At 31.9% G+C, this 20,405-nt stretch overlaps 1 protein-coding gene across 1 annotated transcript; it reads left to right on the top strand.

The window, feature by feature from the left end:
- Positions 1–15,523: 15,523 nt before the first annotated feature.
- Positions 15,524–16,150, top strand: LOC127289295 (aspartate and glycine-rich protein-like). Its single transcript, XM_051317143.1, has one exon. It carries the CDS (start codon positions 15,524–15,526, stop codon positions 16,148–16,150), a length of 627 nt encoding a protein of 208 aa, XP_051173100.1.
- Positions 16,151–20,405: the final 4,255 nt, after the last annotated feature.

Raw genomic sequence — 20,405 nt, 5'->3', positions numbered from 1 at the left:
ACGGTTTATTTTTCCCGGGTTACATTCGAAATCATAATGGTAATCCTGTAATCGCAATAACCATTTTGTCATACGTGATGTCGGTTTCCTCGCTTCGTTTATTATTTTTAATGGCTCGTGATCGCACGCTAGTATGAATTTCCTTCCATATAAATAGGGCCTAAAGTTTTCCAACGCGTAAATTACAGCTAAATTTTCCTTTTCCGTTGGGCCATAATTTTTTTCCGCCCCCACCAAGGTCCTAGAAAAAATGCAATTGGCAAATCCATGCCATCCTTTTCCTGTGTGATTACTGCACTAATAGCATGTTCACATGCGTCCGTAGTAACTTTAAAAATTTTTGAGAAGTCCGGGTGTTGCAAAATTGGATTTCTACACAACTCCCTTTTTAACGCCCTTAGACTTTTCCTTTCTTCTGAGTCTCATTTAAAAATTTTATCCTTTTTCAACAACTCATATAGAGGTTTCGCGATTTTAGCGTAGTTGGCTATAAACTTTCGATAGTAACCAGTGATACCTAAAAATTCGCGTATCGTTTTCTGATTTTTTGAAGCGGGGAAATCTTTTATGGCTTCTATTTTCTTTGGGTCAGACTTTATTCCGTCCTCGCCTACTAGATGCCCTAGATAAGCTACTTCTTTACGTAGAAACTCGCATTTTTCCGGTTGTAGAGCTAATTTAGCATTTCTTAATCTCTCTAATAAGCGGATAATGGTTTTATCATGTTCTTCTAACGTGGCAGAGAATACTATAATGTCATCTAAGTAAACAAACAATTCTGGTCTCTGTAAACCCGTCAAAACGTTATCCATTAGTCTTTGAAATGTGGGAGCCGCATTTTTAATACCCATGGGCATTCTTTTGTATTGGTAGTGTCCCCTGCCTGATGAAAACGCTGTTTTATGTTGGTCTTCTTCTGCTGTACCTATTTGATGATACCCCATAGCTAAATCGAAAACGGAGAAGTATTTAGCGCCCCCTAGCCTCTCCAAGATTGTACTAATCAGGGGCATTGGATAACTGTCCCCCTCCATTTTATCGTTTAGCGCGCGAAAATCGATAACTAATCTATATTTTTTATTTCCCTCTTTGTCTGCCTTTTTTGGTACTATTAAGACGGGTGAATTGTAACTTGAATTTGAATTTACGATCAACTCATCTCCGTACATTTTTGCTAAAAGTTTGGCTCCGGCTTCCTCATATTCAGGAGGTTGTCTATATTGCCTACATTTTATTGGTTTATCGTCTGACAGTGGAATGTAATGTTTCACTAAAGGCGTGACTGGCAGTTTGTCGCCCGGTACTAGAAACCTATCTTGTCCTAAATCTATCCATTTTTTTACGTAACTCAATTCTTCTTCATTCAAACCCTCTCAATTCATTTTGTCGAGAATTGCCTTAACCCTCTGTTCCTTAATTTCTTGTTGGTTATCTTGTTGATTGCTAAAAATTTCTTCTTCATCTACATAATCAAACGGGTAAAGCTGTTGAGGGAGTATTGCTACTTCGATTTCTTTTTCTGTAGTATTAATTGCCATAATTTTTCATTTTACTCTTTTTTGTTTTACCAAAGCTTCGCCTAACATTAACCCGGCTGGGGCTTCTATTCTAGGTAAATATCCCTCTTTAAGGTTCTGATTGGTTACTGGAATGTCTATTATTTGCCTAGTTCTAGCCTTGATTCTAAACAGACGCGGTACTGGTTTAACCTCTTTCCTCAAACTATGTCTAGCTTCATATAATTCCTGATCTATGAATGGAATGGGTTGTACCGGTCTAGATGCAGTTATTAGTGAATTATAAAAAAAATTAATATTGGCCCTTTCTTCTCTTAAATATGGCCTTCCTCTAATACCGTCTGTTTTGACCCCAAAATTTGGTTTTACTACATGAAAAGTGTATTGCTTGTCAAATATAGTAATATCAACCGTACCCAAAGTATAAACCCTTGTTTTTGACACTCCTGTCATGTATGACGCTTCGGAGGTTTCGACCGGTGCATCCGGGCTTAAAGCGTCTGCTTTTATAATATTTATGTCCGCCCCCGAATCTACAAAAAACTAGCTTTTCCCCCTACCAAATAATTTCCCGGTAATTTTACTGCGGGCGACTCTGTGACCGTTTCGCTTATTTTGAAAATGACGGGTTTTCCTGGAAACGTACCGCTGTTGGACGCATTGAGTTGTTCGAGCTCGTCGTTGCGTCTCCCCGACGAGCTAGCTCCCAGTTTAAAGGACGGTTAGTGTTGTCTCTTTCTACTGAAGCTGCTCTACTATTTTGATAAATGTTTCTTTCTCCATTTCCATAATCGGTTGAGTATCTATTTTCCCAGCTTTCCCTACATAGTTCTGATGGTGTTATAACGGTTGTCCTGCGAATATCTGCTAGGACTTTGATGCCTATTTCCCCAATTATTGCTATTCGCTTTAGGATTATAAAGTCTAGTGTCGTCATAGTCATTGCTGCGCCCCGTATTGTCCCCCTGGGATTCTCCATAAATATTTTTCCCATAGTTTCTATCGTAACTTCTATCGTTTCTTGTCTCGTACATGGGCTGGTAGTTGCCTACATCTTGATACCTTCCCCTTCTAGACCGATTTGTAACCTGATACCTATTTCTATCCCTTCTATCTTCGTAATCTCGATTATCTCTTGATTCATTTTGCCTTCCCCTAGGCGGGGGCCCGACCCCCTGATTTTCGTTGTTGTAATTGGTGATGTATGAACCCCCGTTAATGGGTTTCATTTTTCTATCCTGCACAGCCTTCGCACATCTATAAGCTTCTTCTAAATTTCTAGGGGCGCGTGCATTAACCGCATTAATAATTTCATCAGGCAAGGCCTCAACAAATGTTTTCAACGCCGTATGCTTTACCACATTTATGGTTATTGCCTCTGTATTAGCGTCGAACGTAGCGCGTAAGTCTGCACTTGCCCCGCTAAGTAGTCTCAATAACCTATCATAAAGGTCAGCTAAGTTTTCGTTCTTATGCATTTTTAAATTCATGATTTCCCCATAATAAGCTTCAAAGGATTGACCGGGCGCGAATCATTCTCTTAACAAATCTATTATATCTGTGAGTCTAGCAAATTGTTTATTGTCAGTGCAGTCCCTTGCTGCTCCTGACAATTTTCCTAGCACAGAAGCAATTAGCGTTCCCTCATACTCGGGTGGGAAATTTAAAGCTGCCATTACTATATCCTGTATAAAATCTTTAACCGACATGTTCCTTCCATCGAAAACCCTTATCTGTTGTAGGGCAGTTTGTATATTCATAATATCCGCGATAGATCGCGCGGCGGCAAAACCAGCATCTTCTTCGCCGTTTGCGATAAATGGTCGCTGAAGAGGTAACACAGAATGGAACCCTAGATCTGTCCTATCTCTATACAATTCTGCTACACTGGTTGCATTTAAATTCTCACGCCTATTGGCCGCGAACGGGTTATCCGCGTGTCCATGGTTGTCGCCCTCATTACCGGAGTAGCGTCGATCCCCACTTCGTTCCTGGTCCGTCATGTTTTTTTTTTGAATAAGACGCAGAGGTCAAAAATAAATAAAATAAATTCGTTACCTTCTAAAAAAAAGTTATTCCGTAGATATTCCGAAGCTTTCGTAATAGGCACTAATTAACGGGTGAGACAACCAACCTACACTACCCGCTTGTTTCCAACCTATCACTGCTATTTCAATGTTCTCTGTAGTAGGGTAAATTGGCTCAATGACCTCGAAGTATGTTTCGTAACCTTCTACCTCTAAGATGATTTCACCTAACACTCTAAATTGTTCTCAAAATAAATTTTCAACAGTAACGTCCGCAGGCCAATATTCAGTAGATAAAAGTTCCGCGGAAATAAAATTTTCTTTTGTCTCTGAAGTAATAATAAATTCTGCTGATCCACTAACTATGTCTTCGCTGTGTAATACTCTGCTATACGATTCATGCACGTTGGACGGTACTAATTCATTGAACAATAAGAACGCCATTAAAAAAAACTTTACTAGTTGAATTTATTTTAAAAAAAAAACAACAAAAAAAAACTCCTCATAATTACACAAAAATGTAATATATTTTTTTTTCTTTAAATACTCATATGACTATGTAACACGACACGGTTTCTTATTTCGTATTCTTTATACTCTTTACCGCAATTGAAAGAAAAAAATCGCCTTCACACATCTACTGCTGTTCGATTAATACAACAATTATATGTCATATCTTCTAATTCTCAAATCTAATCGCTCAATAAAATTTTAATAATTCGCTTCTATTAACGCAACTAAAATTCTTTTATAGACTCATTGTAACCTGTATCTTTTTCCTTTATTATTATTTTAATTCTTTCACCTATATATATTCTGCCGATTCAGCACTCCGGCCGCGACTCGGTTCTCTTAGTGTTTTGCAATATGACGAACACACTAACCCCGTAAACTACCTAGCTACTGTAGGTCATTGAATTCACAACAATTAAATAAGTCGATTAATTAACCCGACATGTTCAATTTTCGCAACGATTGTGCTAATGAACTATAATTATTTTCTGAACGCGTATCTTTGATTTTTTCTTTTTCCACGAATAATTGTCTTTTTACCGCATCAAATTTTTCTGGACTAATATTTCTTCTCGATAAGATATGTTCTCGAATTTTACTCTTTTTTTCGGATTTACTCTCGTGCTCGTATTTCGAAAAATTAAACATTTAGAATTTTTAATTCAACAACAAAAATTTAAATTCGCGTTTTGTACTTTTCGTACTTTAATCCTCTCACTTGCCCAAGTGGCTACACACTTCCGGCAAGGTTAAGTCGAGGAATTTTTACCGAATTTTTAGAGAAACCAGAGCTTGCCGAATGCAAGGGTAGTTACTGTGTCTCGGTTCGACGTTAGCGAACCAAACAAAAATAAACAAAAATTCTACTCGCGCACTTGACAAAAATCCCAAAAAAAAAAATTTTCTCTGAAAATTAAAACATAACAACATAGACACAACAAATAAATTTTTCACTTCAATAATTGTTCATGGTATATAAATTCAATTTCATCATCATTTTTTTTTTATTTAAATTCTCAGTGTATTTATAATTGTGTTTTTAAAACATGTACATTTTTAGAAAGAAAATTTATTTTTTTTTACTCTTTACTGATCTCTTATTTTTCTCTTTTTCAAACCATTTTCTCAAAAATATGAGCGACAAATCCCACCGCTGCCACCATTTTGTTAAAGACGGATGTTAATTAACAAAAATAAATAATAAAGATAAATAATTCAAAGAGAAATAATAAATATTTAGAAAAAAAATACTAATTTTTATTACTCAACAATTCCGCTTATTCGGAAAACGTAATTGCTCTTCGCTAAGCAAGTTAGAAAAAGGTAGGGGACTGTCACCCAGAGTGTTATTCATTCAACACCCCCGGGTAGACGGTATTTTATTGAAAATGATTACAAAGAAAGAAATGAGACAAATGCATATAAAGGTAATTAAATAAATCAAACTTGAATTAACATAAAATAAGAAATCTATTTATTCATACAACCCCCAAAGTGTATACATTTAATTCCCCGATTAAATCTTTAATATAAAAATGATTACAATTAAAAACAGATACTACTTTAAGCTACTTGAATCTTAAATTCAAGTCTCACAAAAATATCATTTATTGTAAGTACAATAAATAAAAATAACCAATAATAAAATAAAGATTTTAGCAACAAGAAAATAATTAGTGTAATTAGAGTAAATGAGATTGTGTGTGTTTATGAGATTTGGTAATTTTCAAATAGTGTATGTAAATTCAGAACCACTCACCTAAATAATAACAATTAAAAATGATATAGAAAAGTATCACATTACTTTTCTAACTCTTTGAGGATTTTAAAACTCTTGGTTGTCATACGACTCCGTGGTATGAGGAAGTCGATCTTTTTACCTTCCTTTATTTTATATCTTTGCTTTTTAACAAACTTTTATTATTCTATTGTCTTTGAACAATTATTTCAATATTTCAATTTCTGTTCATTAAAAATTCAGGATATTGGGTTTACCAATTCTGAATTTATAAACAGTTAAGTTGAAATATAAACAATTGTGGAGATAACAAATAATAATAATTTATGAATTAAGGATTCTGCACTTTTTATATTAATAACACTTTATACTTGGTAAAATAACCTTCCTTTTTCAACGAACTTTTTTATATGATAGACGACTTCACAAATTGTGGAATAACACTTTATAATTTCAGAATAATTTGACAAGCTCTACCCTTACTGACGGGAGTAAATAACTAATTCTACCACCTTTAGTGGGCACAAAACTTTATAACAATTCTTCCGCCTTCTCGCGGGAAATACGTCCGCCTTGCGGGAAATACAAAATAAGACTCCTTGAACAATAATTTGGTGGCAACGATCACACCCATTTAGTATATAATTTTAGGTGGTGGGAGGGTTGATTTTGCAATCAACACCTCGTTGTTTCCATGCAAGTTTTAGCAAAACTTGCATTTTAATCGTGGCGTGATGGGTTCAACCACCTTTATTATCGGTATACTTTATATGTTTCCTCATTTTCCAAAATAATGTGGCAACTCTATACGGTGTATGTTCCACAACTTGTGCAATCGATCGATAATTTAGTTCAAATTATTTCGCAATATGAGGTTCAATAATCTGAATTCATTTGCGAAATAATTTTGATTTAGAAATTAAATAAAAAAAATGAAATTATAAATATTTATTGAATTAATTAGAAATAATATTGGAATATTATAGTGTCCGAAACTTAGTATGTGTGTGTGTTTGTGTTGTATAGATGTAGGTATATATTTGACAAAGTATTTGTAACGTTAATTATATAAGTATTATGTTTAATAAATAATATTTATGTTAAAAAAAATTTTAAATATTACGGAAATCCGTCCGTAACATTATGTCCTTAAACATTATAAACATAAAACAAATAAACATCTATTCATTTCGCCGAAAAAATATTTTAAAAAAATTTTTTTGGGGGGAGTATAACCCCATTTTATTTAAAAAATTAGGGGAGAGGGTTGCATGTACGGGTCATGTAGTACACGATTTAAGCTTTAATTTAAGACTTTTTTTAATCTTTTTAACACGTCAGGTTAAAGAGAAAAATCATATTAAACACCCATAAAAGCAGGTTTTTTGGGATTTTTACCCCCACTTTTTCAAAATCCTGACATGCTAGGCAATTTTAAGACCCGGGATCGAGTTCAGCGCCCATAAATACATCAGAAACCATTCTGATATCAAGAAAAAAGAAAAAAGTTTTATTTTGTAGGTCTCTGTGATTTATTACGTTTACTAAAGCCATATATACAAAGAGCCTCGGCAAAAAGTGCCCCTTTTTCGTACCTCGAATTTTGAAACTTTTTTTATGCCAAATGGTTACATATGATGACCCAATAATCCCTGCAAAATTTCAAGATGAGCATGTGCCCCCTTTCCGAAATACAAGGGGTCAAAGGGGGCCATGTCCAAAATTAGAAAATGCAATATAATCGAATAATAATGTTTAAAAAAATCAGACCAAGTGGTTCCCTTAAGATTTTCGTCTGCTGATTACGAATCTAAAGCCCGTTTTTAAAAATTCAAAATGGCGGATCCAATATGGCGGACTACATTTTTAAAAATCGATCCAATTGACGTGAAAATCGTTACTCGGGGGTTTTTGGGGTCTCTGATTACGAATGTGATGACCGTTTTTAAAAATTCAAAATGGCGGATCCAATATGGCGGACGACATTTTTGAAAATCGATCCAATTGACTTAAAACTTGTTATTCGGGGGTTTTTGGGGTCTCTGATTACGAATATGATGTCCGTTTTTAAAAATTCAAAATGGCGGATCCAATATGGCTAACGAAAAATTAAAAATCAATCTAAATCACTTGAAATTCGTTACTCGGGGGTTTTTGGGGTCGCTGATTACGAATATGATGTCCGTTATCAAAAATTCAAAATGGCGGATCCAATTTGGCGGACGACATTTTTGAAAATCGATCCAATTGACTTGAAACTTGTTACTCGGGGGTTTTTGGGGTCGCTGATTACGAATATAACGATCTAATATAACGAATAAAGGCAAGATTTAAAGGTAAATTCAGCTTGCAAAGGCCAGATGTAATAATTACAAAACCATCTAAAGTAAGATTTAATATTCCAATCAACAAAGATAAGAAGTAGTATCCCAACCAATGAAGGCTCACATTCAAAAAAGATGTTTTTAAATGATGTGCTAAAGTTATAAATGTTTCTAGATTACTTTTTGTTTTCTATGTAAGCACAAAAAAATATATTTACTAATAAAAAATGGTTAGTGCTTTTTCAATGTTTGTCCACCTTTAGATTCCTAATCAGCGACCCCAAAAACCCCCGAGTAACAAGTTTCAAGTCAATTGGATCGATTTGAAAAAATGTCGTCCGCCATATTACATCCGACATTTTGAATTTGTGAAAACGGACATCATATTCGTAATCAGCGGCCCCAAAAACCCCCGAGTAACAAGTTTTAAGTCAATTGGATCGATTTTCAAAAATGTCGTCCGCCATATTGGATCCGCCATTTTGAATTTTTAAAAACGGACATCATATTCGTAATCAGCGACCCCAAAAACCCCCGAGTAACGATTTTCACGTCAATTGGATCGATTTTTAAAAATGTAGTCCGCCATATTGGATCCGCCATTTTGAATTTTTAAAAACGGACTTTAGATTCGTAATCAGCAGACGAAAATCTTAAGGGAACCATTTGGTCTGATTTTTTTTAACATTATTATTCGATTATATTGCATATTCTAATTTTGGACATGGCCCCCTTTGACCCCCTGTATTTCGGAAAGGGGGCACATGCTCATCTTGAAATTTTGCAGGGATTATTGCGTCATCATATGTAACCATTTGGCATAAAAAAAGTTTCAAAATTCGAGGTACGAAAAAGGGGCATTTTTTGCATGGGGCTTGCCGAGGCTCTTTGCCTCCACCATTACACTGGTGACATTTTTCTCACCAGTGTAATGGTGTAATTTAAATAAAAACGGTTATACTTATATCGACGGGGTTCGTCGCATTCGAAAAAGAATCCAAAAATACTTTCAATTTCATACCGATATAAAATTCAAAATATTTACTTACCATTTTCAAGGTGTAACACTGTTGACAGAAATTCAATTACGAAAGTGTTTCGGCTTTTTCTGCCTCCATGACAAACGAGCAGATTTATACTTTTATCGTTTTCGTTTTTTTCACACACTTCGTTGTTGTGTTCTGCTGCTTATGTCATGGTAAACAAATTTTTTTGCTCATAACGTAATTTAAATAGCAGGTTTCCTTCAATATAGAATTAATACTTCACGAAACATTTTTTTAATCTGGTTTAAACACTATATTTTCGACATTTCATTCATTTGAACATTGAAAATGTCTCCGGGGAAGCATTACACTTATGACATTTTGCCTGCTTTTTGTTCTGCCAATATTATAAAAATCACTTTTATGTCCTTGTAAGTAGAAAAATTATTGAAAATTATTGCAATTTACTATATAAATAAATTAATTTCAACTATGGTTCTATCAAATAAATTTTTTTGGCAAGGGATACGAATATGACAATTTAAATGAAATGAGCCATACAAGGAATGTAATAAAATAAACAAAATACATTGAGATTTTGATAATAAACTCTTCTATTTTAAATATTGTTTACGGACATTAACTGTTCTGTTTGATGTAATAGTAAATCGAAAAATGTAGAAAAATCTTGTTGATTTTGAAGAATTGTTATGTTAAGGTTATCGGTTTTATCAAATCGCCTTTTTGCGTTTGTTCTTCCTCTATTTCCTCTAATCTAACTGAAAATAACATTGTTATTTTAGAAAATTGATATTGCAAATAAATCAAAAGATTGAGACTTTTTTTTAATTGTTTGTATAAATCAAGAACTTAGATAGAATTCGCCGAACGGCGTAAAACGTCGAGTACAAAGTCAAAATTCGCCGAACGGCGTAAAATTGTCCCTGCTAAGACCTCAAAATTCCAAACAATGATATTATCAAAATTTATTCATATGAAAACTTCACCGGGCGGCGCAGATCTCCAATTTTCAAAGCTATAGTTCGCCGGACGGCGTAAAAATAGCTTACTCAATAATATTTTGAATGATTTTATTAAACAGTCGGTTTTAAACAGTTTTTATAAGGGTGATATAATTGATTTTGAATAAATTTGAACCCTTAAAAATTTTGAAATTTGTTCTAAATAAAGTTGCCGAATTTTTTGAGAATTTTCATAAAATTGTTTTTGCAAAAAAGTGACAATCCCACCGCTGCCACCAAATGAGCTGTTACGTTTCGAACTAGGCGTCGTTTTTAAATAAAATGAATTTTATTTACTTGAAGGTAATAAGGCTGCTTAATCAGGTTGGTAATGCCTGATATTTATTTTTATGTAGGATCGTGGTCACTTGTCAAAACTACGGGTCTTGCGTTACAATAACAAGTCAAATATTCCCTTTTATAACATTTTGATTAAATAATAATTAAATAGTAATGATTGTACAATAATGATATAAGTTTACAATGAAGTCGGATAAATCGATGATTATAGCTTAGACGTTATAAATTGGTTTTAATTTGATTTGAAATAGTTCGTTTTGTTGCACTTGTGTAACTTTAACGACTTATATTGTTTTATAACTATTTAAAGAATTACAACATTCTTTATTGTTATTTCTCGTCACTCGCACCTTTGACAGGAATGAATTTTATTGCAGGTGTAAGAGAAACAAGGTGTACTAAATTGATAAATTTAGAAATGAGATAATGTAAGATTTCTTTAGTATTTATAGTTATAAATACGACAGTTATTTCTATTAAATTATTGATCCTAAGTGTTTATTTGCTTCTCTTGTACCTATTGGCTATCAGGAAAGAACTATGTTCTAAGTGAAAAGTCAAATTAACTTGCACCTATTGGCAATCAGGAAAGAATACAATAATTATAGCGAAAGTAAATTGAAGGGTCGCTCTACGATGTTAGAGATTGCACCGGAACTTCTGACAAGCTTTATGAAAAAAGCTCTTATTTATATACTAGTTGATTATGCTAATTAGTGGGAGAAATGTCATATAATTGAGGAGGAGGTGATCTATATATAGAATCGCTTTCCTTATATGGTAATGATCTACATCGCATATATGACAATGAATATCCTTCTTTCTGGATTCTCTCTCTTATATGCTGACAATGGGCTTTTGAAGATCATATTACACTTGGATCTTCACAATCTTCACATTCTTCACGCGTATAAACAAACAAGCTCGAAGTTGTTTCACATTTTGCTTACATATACCTTATTATTAGCTTCTCAACTCTCTGAACTTTTATGATGAAAACGAATGTCATATCTCTTTTGAAAGCGATTTCGTTTCCACGCTCTATCCTATCAATATATACATAAATAAATACATTTAAATAAGACATATAGTTTAAATATAATAAAATTATCATAGAATTATTTGAAATGTCTTATTTTAATGATAATTTTAAGGAAAATTATGGAAAATTGTTACCGGGATGTAACATTCTGAAATCATCAGAGACTTGGAAAGTGCGGTGTCCATTTAGAAAACCTATAATTTGTCGTATGTATTATGTTAGCCCGAAAGATATTGAACGTTATTTTTTAAGAACGTTACTACTTTATGTACGTGGTGCTAAATCTTTTAAAGACGTAAAGACATATGAAGGTATTACATATAACACTTTTATTGAAGCAGCTCGTGCAAGAAATTTGATGATAGACGATAATGAATGAGATAACTGTTTAACTGAAGCTGTAAGCATGAAATTTCCTAAAGAACTTTGTCGCTTATTTGCATATATATGTGTGTTTGGATTGCCCTCAAATGCTCTTTCTTTATGGAATAAATATAAAGAAGACATGATTTTTGATAATAATATGCCTGTGGAAGTGTCAATTCAAAAATCGTTAACTTTAATTAATAAAGTACTTAATTTTCATGGTTTTGCGTTACATAAATTTCAATTGCCAAATATTAATCAAAAAATTATTGAACGTTATTTTTCTGTATGTGTAGAAGATAAAGCGTTATCATTAAAATTGATCAAAGAAGAATATGATATTCTTATTGAAAGTTTAAATAATGAACAACGCAAAGTTTTTAATGATGTTATGTTGGCAGTTCATAATAGATATTTCTTTATTGATGGTGATGTCAAGGTAGTGGTAAAAGTTATTTACATCCCAGGTGCAAATGATTCGTAAGGAATTCGTTCGGAATTCGTCCAGATTTCCGAAAGAATTCGTTTAGATTTCGTCCAGATTTCCTGTCGAATTCTGGAAAACGCCGTGTGGCGATTTGAAACAGAATTCGTCCATAATTTAATAAGAATTCGTGCGACTTTTTTCAGAAAAATGAATACAACAAAAAATTTTGACCAAATTTTCGACCGAAATTCGTATGGTATTCGTGCGAATTACTAACGAATATTTTAAAAACAGTTCATGTGGATTCCAATAAGAATTTGATAGGAATTCAGAACGGAATTTTGGCTGATAAATATTTTGAAAAATATATTCGTCCACTTTTCCGACCGAATAGTGCGCGGTATTCGTGCGAATTACCAAGAAATTCTTTAAATAAACTTCGCGTAGATTCCTATAAGAAAATGATAGGAATTCCGAACGGAATTTAGGCTGAAAAATATTTTTAAAAAAATATTCGCCCACTTTTCCGAACGAATAGTATGCAGTATTCGTGCGAATTACTAAGGAATTCTTTAAATAAACTTCGTGTGGATTCCTATAAGAAATTGATAGGAATTCAGAACGGAATTTTGGCTGATAAATATTTTAAAAAATATATTCGTCCACTTTTCCGACCGAATAGTGCGCGGTATTCGTGCGAATTACCAAGAAATTCTTTAAATAAACTTCGTGTGGATTCCTATAAGAAATTGATAGGAATTCCGCACGGAATTGAGGCTGAAAAATATTTTTAAAAAAATATTCGCCCACTTTTCCGAACGAATAGTGCGCGGTATTCGTGCGAATTACTAAGGAATTCTTTAAATAAACTTCATGTGGATTCCTATAAGAAATTGATGTGAATTCCGAACGGAATTTAGGCTGAAAAATATTTTTAAAAAAATATTCGCCCACTTTTCCGAACGAATAGTATGCAGTATTCGTGCGAATTACTAAGGAATTCTTTAAATAAACTTCGTGTGGATTCCTATAAGAAATTGATGGGAATTCCGAACGGAATTTTGGATAAAAAATTTTTTTAAAAATATATTCGCCTACTTTTCCGACCGAATACCGCGCACTATTCGATCGAAAAAGTGGGCGAATATTTAAAAAATAAATCCATTACTTATAGGAATCCACACGAAGATTATTTAAAGGATTTGTTAGTAATTCGTACGAATACCGCGCACTATTCGGTCGGAAAAGTGGGCGAATATTATTTTTAAAAAATTTTTCACCCAAAATTCCGTTCCGAATTCCTATCATTTTCTTATAGGAATCCACACGAAGTTTATTTAAAGAATTCCTTAGTAATTCTTACGAATACCGCGCACTATTCGGTCCGAAAAGGGGGCGAATATTTTTTAAAAAAAATTTTTCAGCCAAAATTCCTTGCGGATTTCCTATCAATTTCTTATAGGAATCCACACGAAGATTATTTAAAGAATTTGTTAGTCATTCGTACGAATACCGCGCACTATTCGGTCGGAAAAGTGGGCGAATATTTAAAAAAAAAAATTTTCAGCCAAAATTCCTTGCGGATTTCTTATCATTTTCTTATAGGAATCCACACGAAGATTATTTAAAGAATTTGTTAGTAATTCGGAAATTTAAGAGAAAATTTTTTTGTATTCGTTTTTCTTATCAAAGTCGCACGAATTCCGATTAAATTATGGACGAATTCTGTTTCAAATCACCACACGGCGTTTTCCAGAATTCGACAGGAAATCTGAACGAATTCTAAACGAATTCTTAAGGAAATTTGGACGAATTCCGGACGAATTCCACACGTCATTCGTGAGGATCATTTTCACCTGGGATAATACAATTATTACTACTCTTGAAAGTGAAGAATTAGTAGTTATATCAGTTGCATGGACTGGTATAGCTTCTAATCTTCTAAAAGGTGGACGAACGTCACATTCTGTTTTTAAATTCCCTATACCAATTAATGAAAATTCAACATGTAATATAAATGGAACATCAAAACATGCTCAACTTTTAAGAGGGGCTAAAATAATTATTTGGGATGAAATAACGATGGCACCTAAATATGCGTTACAAGCTGTAGATTGTAGAATGTATGTTAAGAGATATTACAAAATGTTGTAAACCGTTTGGAGGTAAAATTAGTTTATTGTCAGGAGATTTTAGACAAATTTTACCAATTTTCTACATGGTAGTCGTACTCATATAGTTGAAGCATGTGTGAAAAATAGCAAGTTATGGCATCTCTTTAAAGCAATGACTTTACATGCAAACGTTAGATTAGATAAAAATAAAATTGAATTTTCAAATTGGTTATTAAATGTTGGTGATGGTAAAGCTCAAAGTAAGTTCGAAAGAGAAAATAATGTCTTCGAAATACCACAAGATTTAATATCCAATGGTAATTTAATTGATGAAATATATGGATCCTCAATCAATCAAAATGATGTTTCAGTTTATACTCCTTGCATTCTTTCACTAACCAATTCTGAGGTATTAGACATAAATGAACGTATTTTGTCAAAATTATAAGGAGAAGAAGTAGTTTATTATAGTATTGATTGACATGTTGATGATGATCCAACAGATATTAATAGTATCATTCCAATAGAATTTTTAAATAGTCAAACACCAGATGGTTTGCCACCATATAAATTAACATTGAAGGTAGAATGTATAATTATGCTTTTAAGAAATATGAATATTGTTCAGAGATTATGTAATGGAACTAGATTAGTTGTAAAATCTTTATTGAAAAAAGTAATTTCAGCAGAAATAATAACTGGAAAATTTAAAGGTGAAATAGTTTTTATTCCTCGTATTAATTTATCCCCTTCACAAGACACATATCCTTTCAAAATGATAAGACGACAATTTCCAATTAGACTTGCTTATGCAATGACTATTAATAAATCTCAAGGTCAAACTTTTGATAAAGTAGTAATATATTTACCAATTTCAGCATTTGGTCATGGTCAAATATATGTTGGTTGTTCTCGAGTAAAATCTAAAAATCGTTTAAAAATTCATGCTGTTGATTCAGCAATACTTAAAAAAATGAATTAACGAATAAACTGTATATCAGAAATGTTGTCTATCATGAAATACTTTAATGAAATACGTATTATATATAATTATTAAAATATCAAAGTAATAATGAATAATATTTGGATATTATATAATAGTACATAATAATGTTTCTAATTAAATATAATAATAGTATACTATTACATGTTGTGTGAATGTAAATTATTATGTCAAAAAAATAAACATGGCAATGATAATGGCAATGATAATGGCAATGATAATGGCAATGATAATGGCAATGATAATGGCAATGATAATGGCAATGATAATGGCAATGATAATGGCAATGATAATGGCAATGATAATGGCAATGATAATGGCAATGATAATGGCAATGATAATGGCAATGATAATGGCAATGATAATGGCAATGATAATGGCAATGATAATGGCAATGATAATGGCAATGATAATGGCAATGATAATGGCAATGATAATGGCAATGATAATGGCAATGATAATGGCAATGATAATGCCAATGATAATGGCAATGATAATGGCAATGATAATGCCAATGATAATGGCAATGATAATGGCAATGATAATGGCAATGATAATGGCAATGATAATGGCAATGATAATGGCAATGATAATGGCAATGATAATGCCAATGATAATGGCAATGATAATGTCCAAGTTAATGGCAATAATAATGACAAAAATAATTATTATAATGAAAATATAAATGTCAATAATAGTACCCTGGGAAAAATTTGGTGCATCGCTTGCCCTAAACGAAAAATTTCTATATTCAATTTACGTCATATTTAATATTAACCACGAGTTTTTATATGAGTCAAGTTATGTGAATATAGAAAATTTTCAATAAGAGCAGGTGCAGTAAAATTTGTTAAGTGTAGTTACAACAAAAACAATGATAATGACAATTATAATAATATGATAAAATTATTATAGGACATAAAAGAAATTAAATATAGATAAATTTCAAATTTAACAAAAAAATTAAAAAAAAATAATGATAATAATTCAAGCAAACCATTAACATTTTGCTTTATTTCCTTATTTTGGGATACAAGTATTATAGTTTTCATGTAGTTTGCAATGCCAACAATTTAATAAAAAAAATTTACCCTATTTTTTTCAAAGTAAACCTTATTTTCTATATTTAACCCTTTATCCCACCTGACATTTTTTTACTATTTTTTTAAAGATTACAATTTTTCCAAAAAAACTGTTTAAATATAAAAATGTGACAATACTAAGTTTAAGAGAAAATTTAAAAACCTTTTTTTCCTTCTTTTCACATTTTCTTTCATACCCAATGTTGTCCCATTTTTATATGTATATAGTTTTGTTGGAAAAAATGTTAGCATTCAAACGAAAATAACAATGAAACTTTAATTGAAATAAGTTGTTAAAACTGAAAAATAAATGTTAATTTTAAAAAAATATGGTAAAAATATTTTTAAAAAATGTTTTTAACATTGGCAAGTATATTATAAATCTAACAGAATACCCTCGACAAATTAAAATACATACATTTTTATAGAAGTTATATAGATTTGAAAATAACATTGTTACATAATACACAATATTTCCATCCTCTCTACTTTTTATAATTTTTTTAAAATTAGTTAAAATTTTGATATTTTTTTACTTTCATATAGGACAACAATTTACCAATCTATGAAGCCAATGCCAGAACTTTGTTTGTGGATGGTAATGTGGTTAATATTTAAATAAAATATTTTTTAAAAAGTGTATTTTTCAATGATTTAATAAAATTTGAATTATTCAAAAAATAATAAATGGTTTTAAATGTTTTTCGTCTTATTTGAAAGGTCTTTTTCTGAAGAAAAAAAATTATTAGGAATCATTTACTTGTAATTTTTTTCTGTCAAAATAAAATCCGTCAAAGTTTTAACAAAAAAGGAGAAAAATTTGATATAAATATTTTAATAGAAAAATAATTTTTAAACTTCAAAAAAAATTTATTTTATTTAATTCAAATGTATTCTTGCCGGCACATCGTTTCAATCAATCAGACCATGGTCCGTCACGAAGCTGACCATAGCACAAGCATTTTGTTATCTTAGTCATTTTTATGTAGATTACATATGGGCAAATCCACGAAACTTTTATTTTTTGTGATGATACTCGAATGAAACACTTAAGAATATGTATTACTTAAAATTAAAACTAAGGTTATTATTTACTGTTGCTAAATTATATACATAGTAACATTTTTGTACAGTATTAGAACGAAATATTTTTTATTTGCTAATTTTCTTGTGTAAGATCTGGTACAAGTTTTGAGACAAGAACTTCTTTCAAATGTTGGTATAAGAAAATGTAGATTTTCCACACAAGAACTTGTACAAGTTCAACTTTTGAACATGAATATCTTCTTGTACAAGATCTTGTATAGCGATTTTCAATGGGGATATTTATTAATATTTATTAAATTAATAGTAACTTTTTTCTTTAAAAAAATTTAAACTTTTTGATTTTTAAAAACATTCTTTAGACTTAGAAATAACTATTCTCTAATTACAAATAATTAATAAAATATATTTTTTAAAAATATAATTTTATGGGATGCATGAATTTCTCATAATAAAACAATAAAAATTATAAGGAAAGCATCAGTGGTGACGCTTTCCAGAACTTCAGTTCCTTTCATTAGTGTATCGAAACAACTTCATATTATGGAGAATTTGAAAACAAAAACTGATTTTTCTTCGACAATTATGTTGAATGATATTCAACAGCAAGATTCAACTGTGTGAGTAACTGATAAATTATATAATGAATATCAATATTTTTATTAATTTTTTATATTTAGAGGGATTCCACGGGTAAAACGAACAGTTGTCGGTGACAAGTTATCGATTTGGCTCAAATTTTTTAGGCGTATTCTACCTCTAAAAATACTCAACTAGCCAAAGTTTCAAGCCCCTATCTCATAAAGAACACTCACAATCGTTAATTTCGTGAAAAGTGACATCTTTCAAAATGAAGATTGAAAAATCCATTTCTGCTCGAAAAAATGTTAATTTTGGTCAAAAAAAAAATTGGACAGGTACTAGTTGATGGGAAATTTTCCAAAGAATCCAATGCCGTTGGAATTTTTGAGCTATCTCTAAACACATGCGCAGTAGATTAAAAAAATTGTTTTTTTAAAATTCATAACTCAAAAACAACTATTACGATTTGGCTCTAATTTTCAGGAAAGACAGCTGAAAAGCTATACTTTAAAATGGTTATACCTAAAATTTGCATATTTTGAGTTTTTAACCATTTTTATGCAAAACAGTGAGCTAATTCAAATTTTTTCAAAGTTTCCTTACAGTATTTGCTTTTTTGTGGGCATGCACAGTTATATAGACAAAAACTAAGCCCAAATTCAAAATCCTCGGAAAATTTACAATCAGTTATCTATATTCACACTTAATTTTTATTTATTCTAAACAAATAACAGAAAAAACAAATACAAGTTATAATTAAGAGCATTACAAATATGAGAGTATTTAAAAAAAAATTTTTGTTACGTTTGTTTTTTCAACTTAACATTTTTTTCAGTTTGGGAAATTATTAATTTTTGATAAAAGATATTTTGTACTTTGTTTATTATATATATATATATATATATATATATATATATATTTATTTACTCTCTCTGCATACGCAGGGTTCGAGACTCCCAAATACATACAACAACTTAACCTAAATATATAAATCCTTAACCTAATCGCAAAACTTAATCTAACTTAAATCTATAAAATCTATATCCGCTAATGTGCCAGGGCTTCCGTTTCCAGTTTCAATTGCCCTTTTTGGCTTCGTCTCCCAAACAATACATAAACAAAACGCCCACCCCTTAATTAACAACCCCCCATTCTTTCTTTTCTCATACTCTCTAAACCTTTCATCCACTTTTCACCCTGTCCATTCTCTTCTAAAATCCAGCATACTCTTTCCCCCACTACTTTTCCCTCATCCATTCCTCCCACACATCTATCCAACACATGCGCCCAGCTCTCTCTTTCATACCTACATATTCTACATTTTTTATCAAACTCATCCATCCAATACTTACATTCTTTCATACCTTCACCCATTCTGAACCTGCACACCCTATTCCATTCTTTATATTTCTTTTTCTTCTCTAGATACCCCGGTAACCCTTCCCCTCTCACCAGCCTGTACCATCTATTGTATCGCGATCCAACTATCCTTTCCCACCTTTGCTGCTTATCCTTCCTACTCCAACCATCCTTTACATCTCCTTCCACTTCACTCCACCTTCTTCCTTCCTCCATACCCCTCTTCTCTCTCTCTCCCATCCCGATAAATCCTTCCTTCCTCTCCTTACTCCATCTTTCACCAAAGCACAACACGCCTGTGCCACCCTACTCCCCTTGCCCTGCTTTAGCTTTTCCTCTAACCCCATTGCTCTTCTTCTTTGCCTTATGACCAGTTTTTCCCTACCCAATTCCTCCCTCAGAATATACCCTGGACAGTTCTCATCCACTCCCATGGTCCATCTCAGAAACCTCTCATGGAATCTTTCCAATTTCTCACTCTCTCTCCATCCCCATATCTCGACCCCATAACTTATAACCGACCATACCAACACATCAAACAACCAAATTCTCTTTCTCCAATCATTCTTAAATCTTCTTTCCCCAATCCCCCATACTTGCTTCATCACTCTTCCCCCTTTTTCAATCCTCTTACTCACATTCAAATCCTGCCTCCCATTCAATTTACACCAATATCCTGTTACATCCCGGTACCAAAAAATTCTTAAAAGATGGATCATGAACAAATTAAATTATCTCTTTTAAATAAAGGTCATTACATACATATGAGTCATTCACGATGTTAATAGTGAAAGATAGATGTAATATAACACCTCTGAATGCGGAAGACTCGCATAAAGCAGATGTGTTATATATATATATATATATAGTAAATTAAAGAATTCCATAAGATTATTGATCATTACTCGATATTAATATTATTTTTCATAATACCAATTGTCGATCACTATACATCCTAA

Source organism: Leptopilina boulardi, unplaced genomic scaffold (assembly GCF_019393585.1).
Source record: "Leptopilina boulardi isolate dan_hultmark-lab unplaced genomic scaffold, ZJU_Lbou_2.1 LbouV2_403, whole genome shotgun sequence".
Taxonomy (NCBI): domain Eukaryota; kingdom Metazoa; phylum Arthropoda; class Insecta; order Hymenoptera; family Figitidae; genus Leptopilina; species Leptopilina boulardi.
Note: the sequence above shows the minus strand (reverse complement) of the source record. Positions and strands in the feature narration are given on the sequence as shown.

Excerpts from the sequence above, each read along its gene's own strand:
- LOC127289295 (XM_051317143.1), top strand. The coding sequence starts at position 15,524 with ATGTTGTGTGAATGTAAATTATTATGTCAAAAAAATAAACATGGCAAT.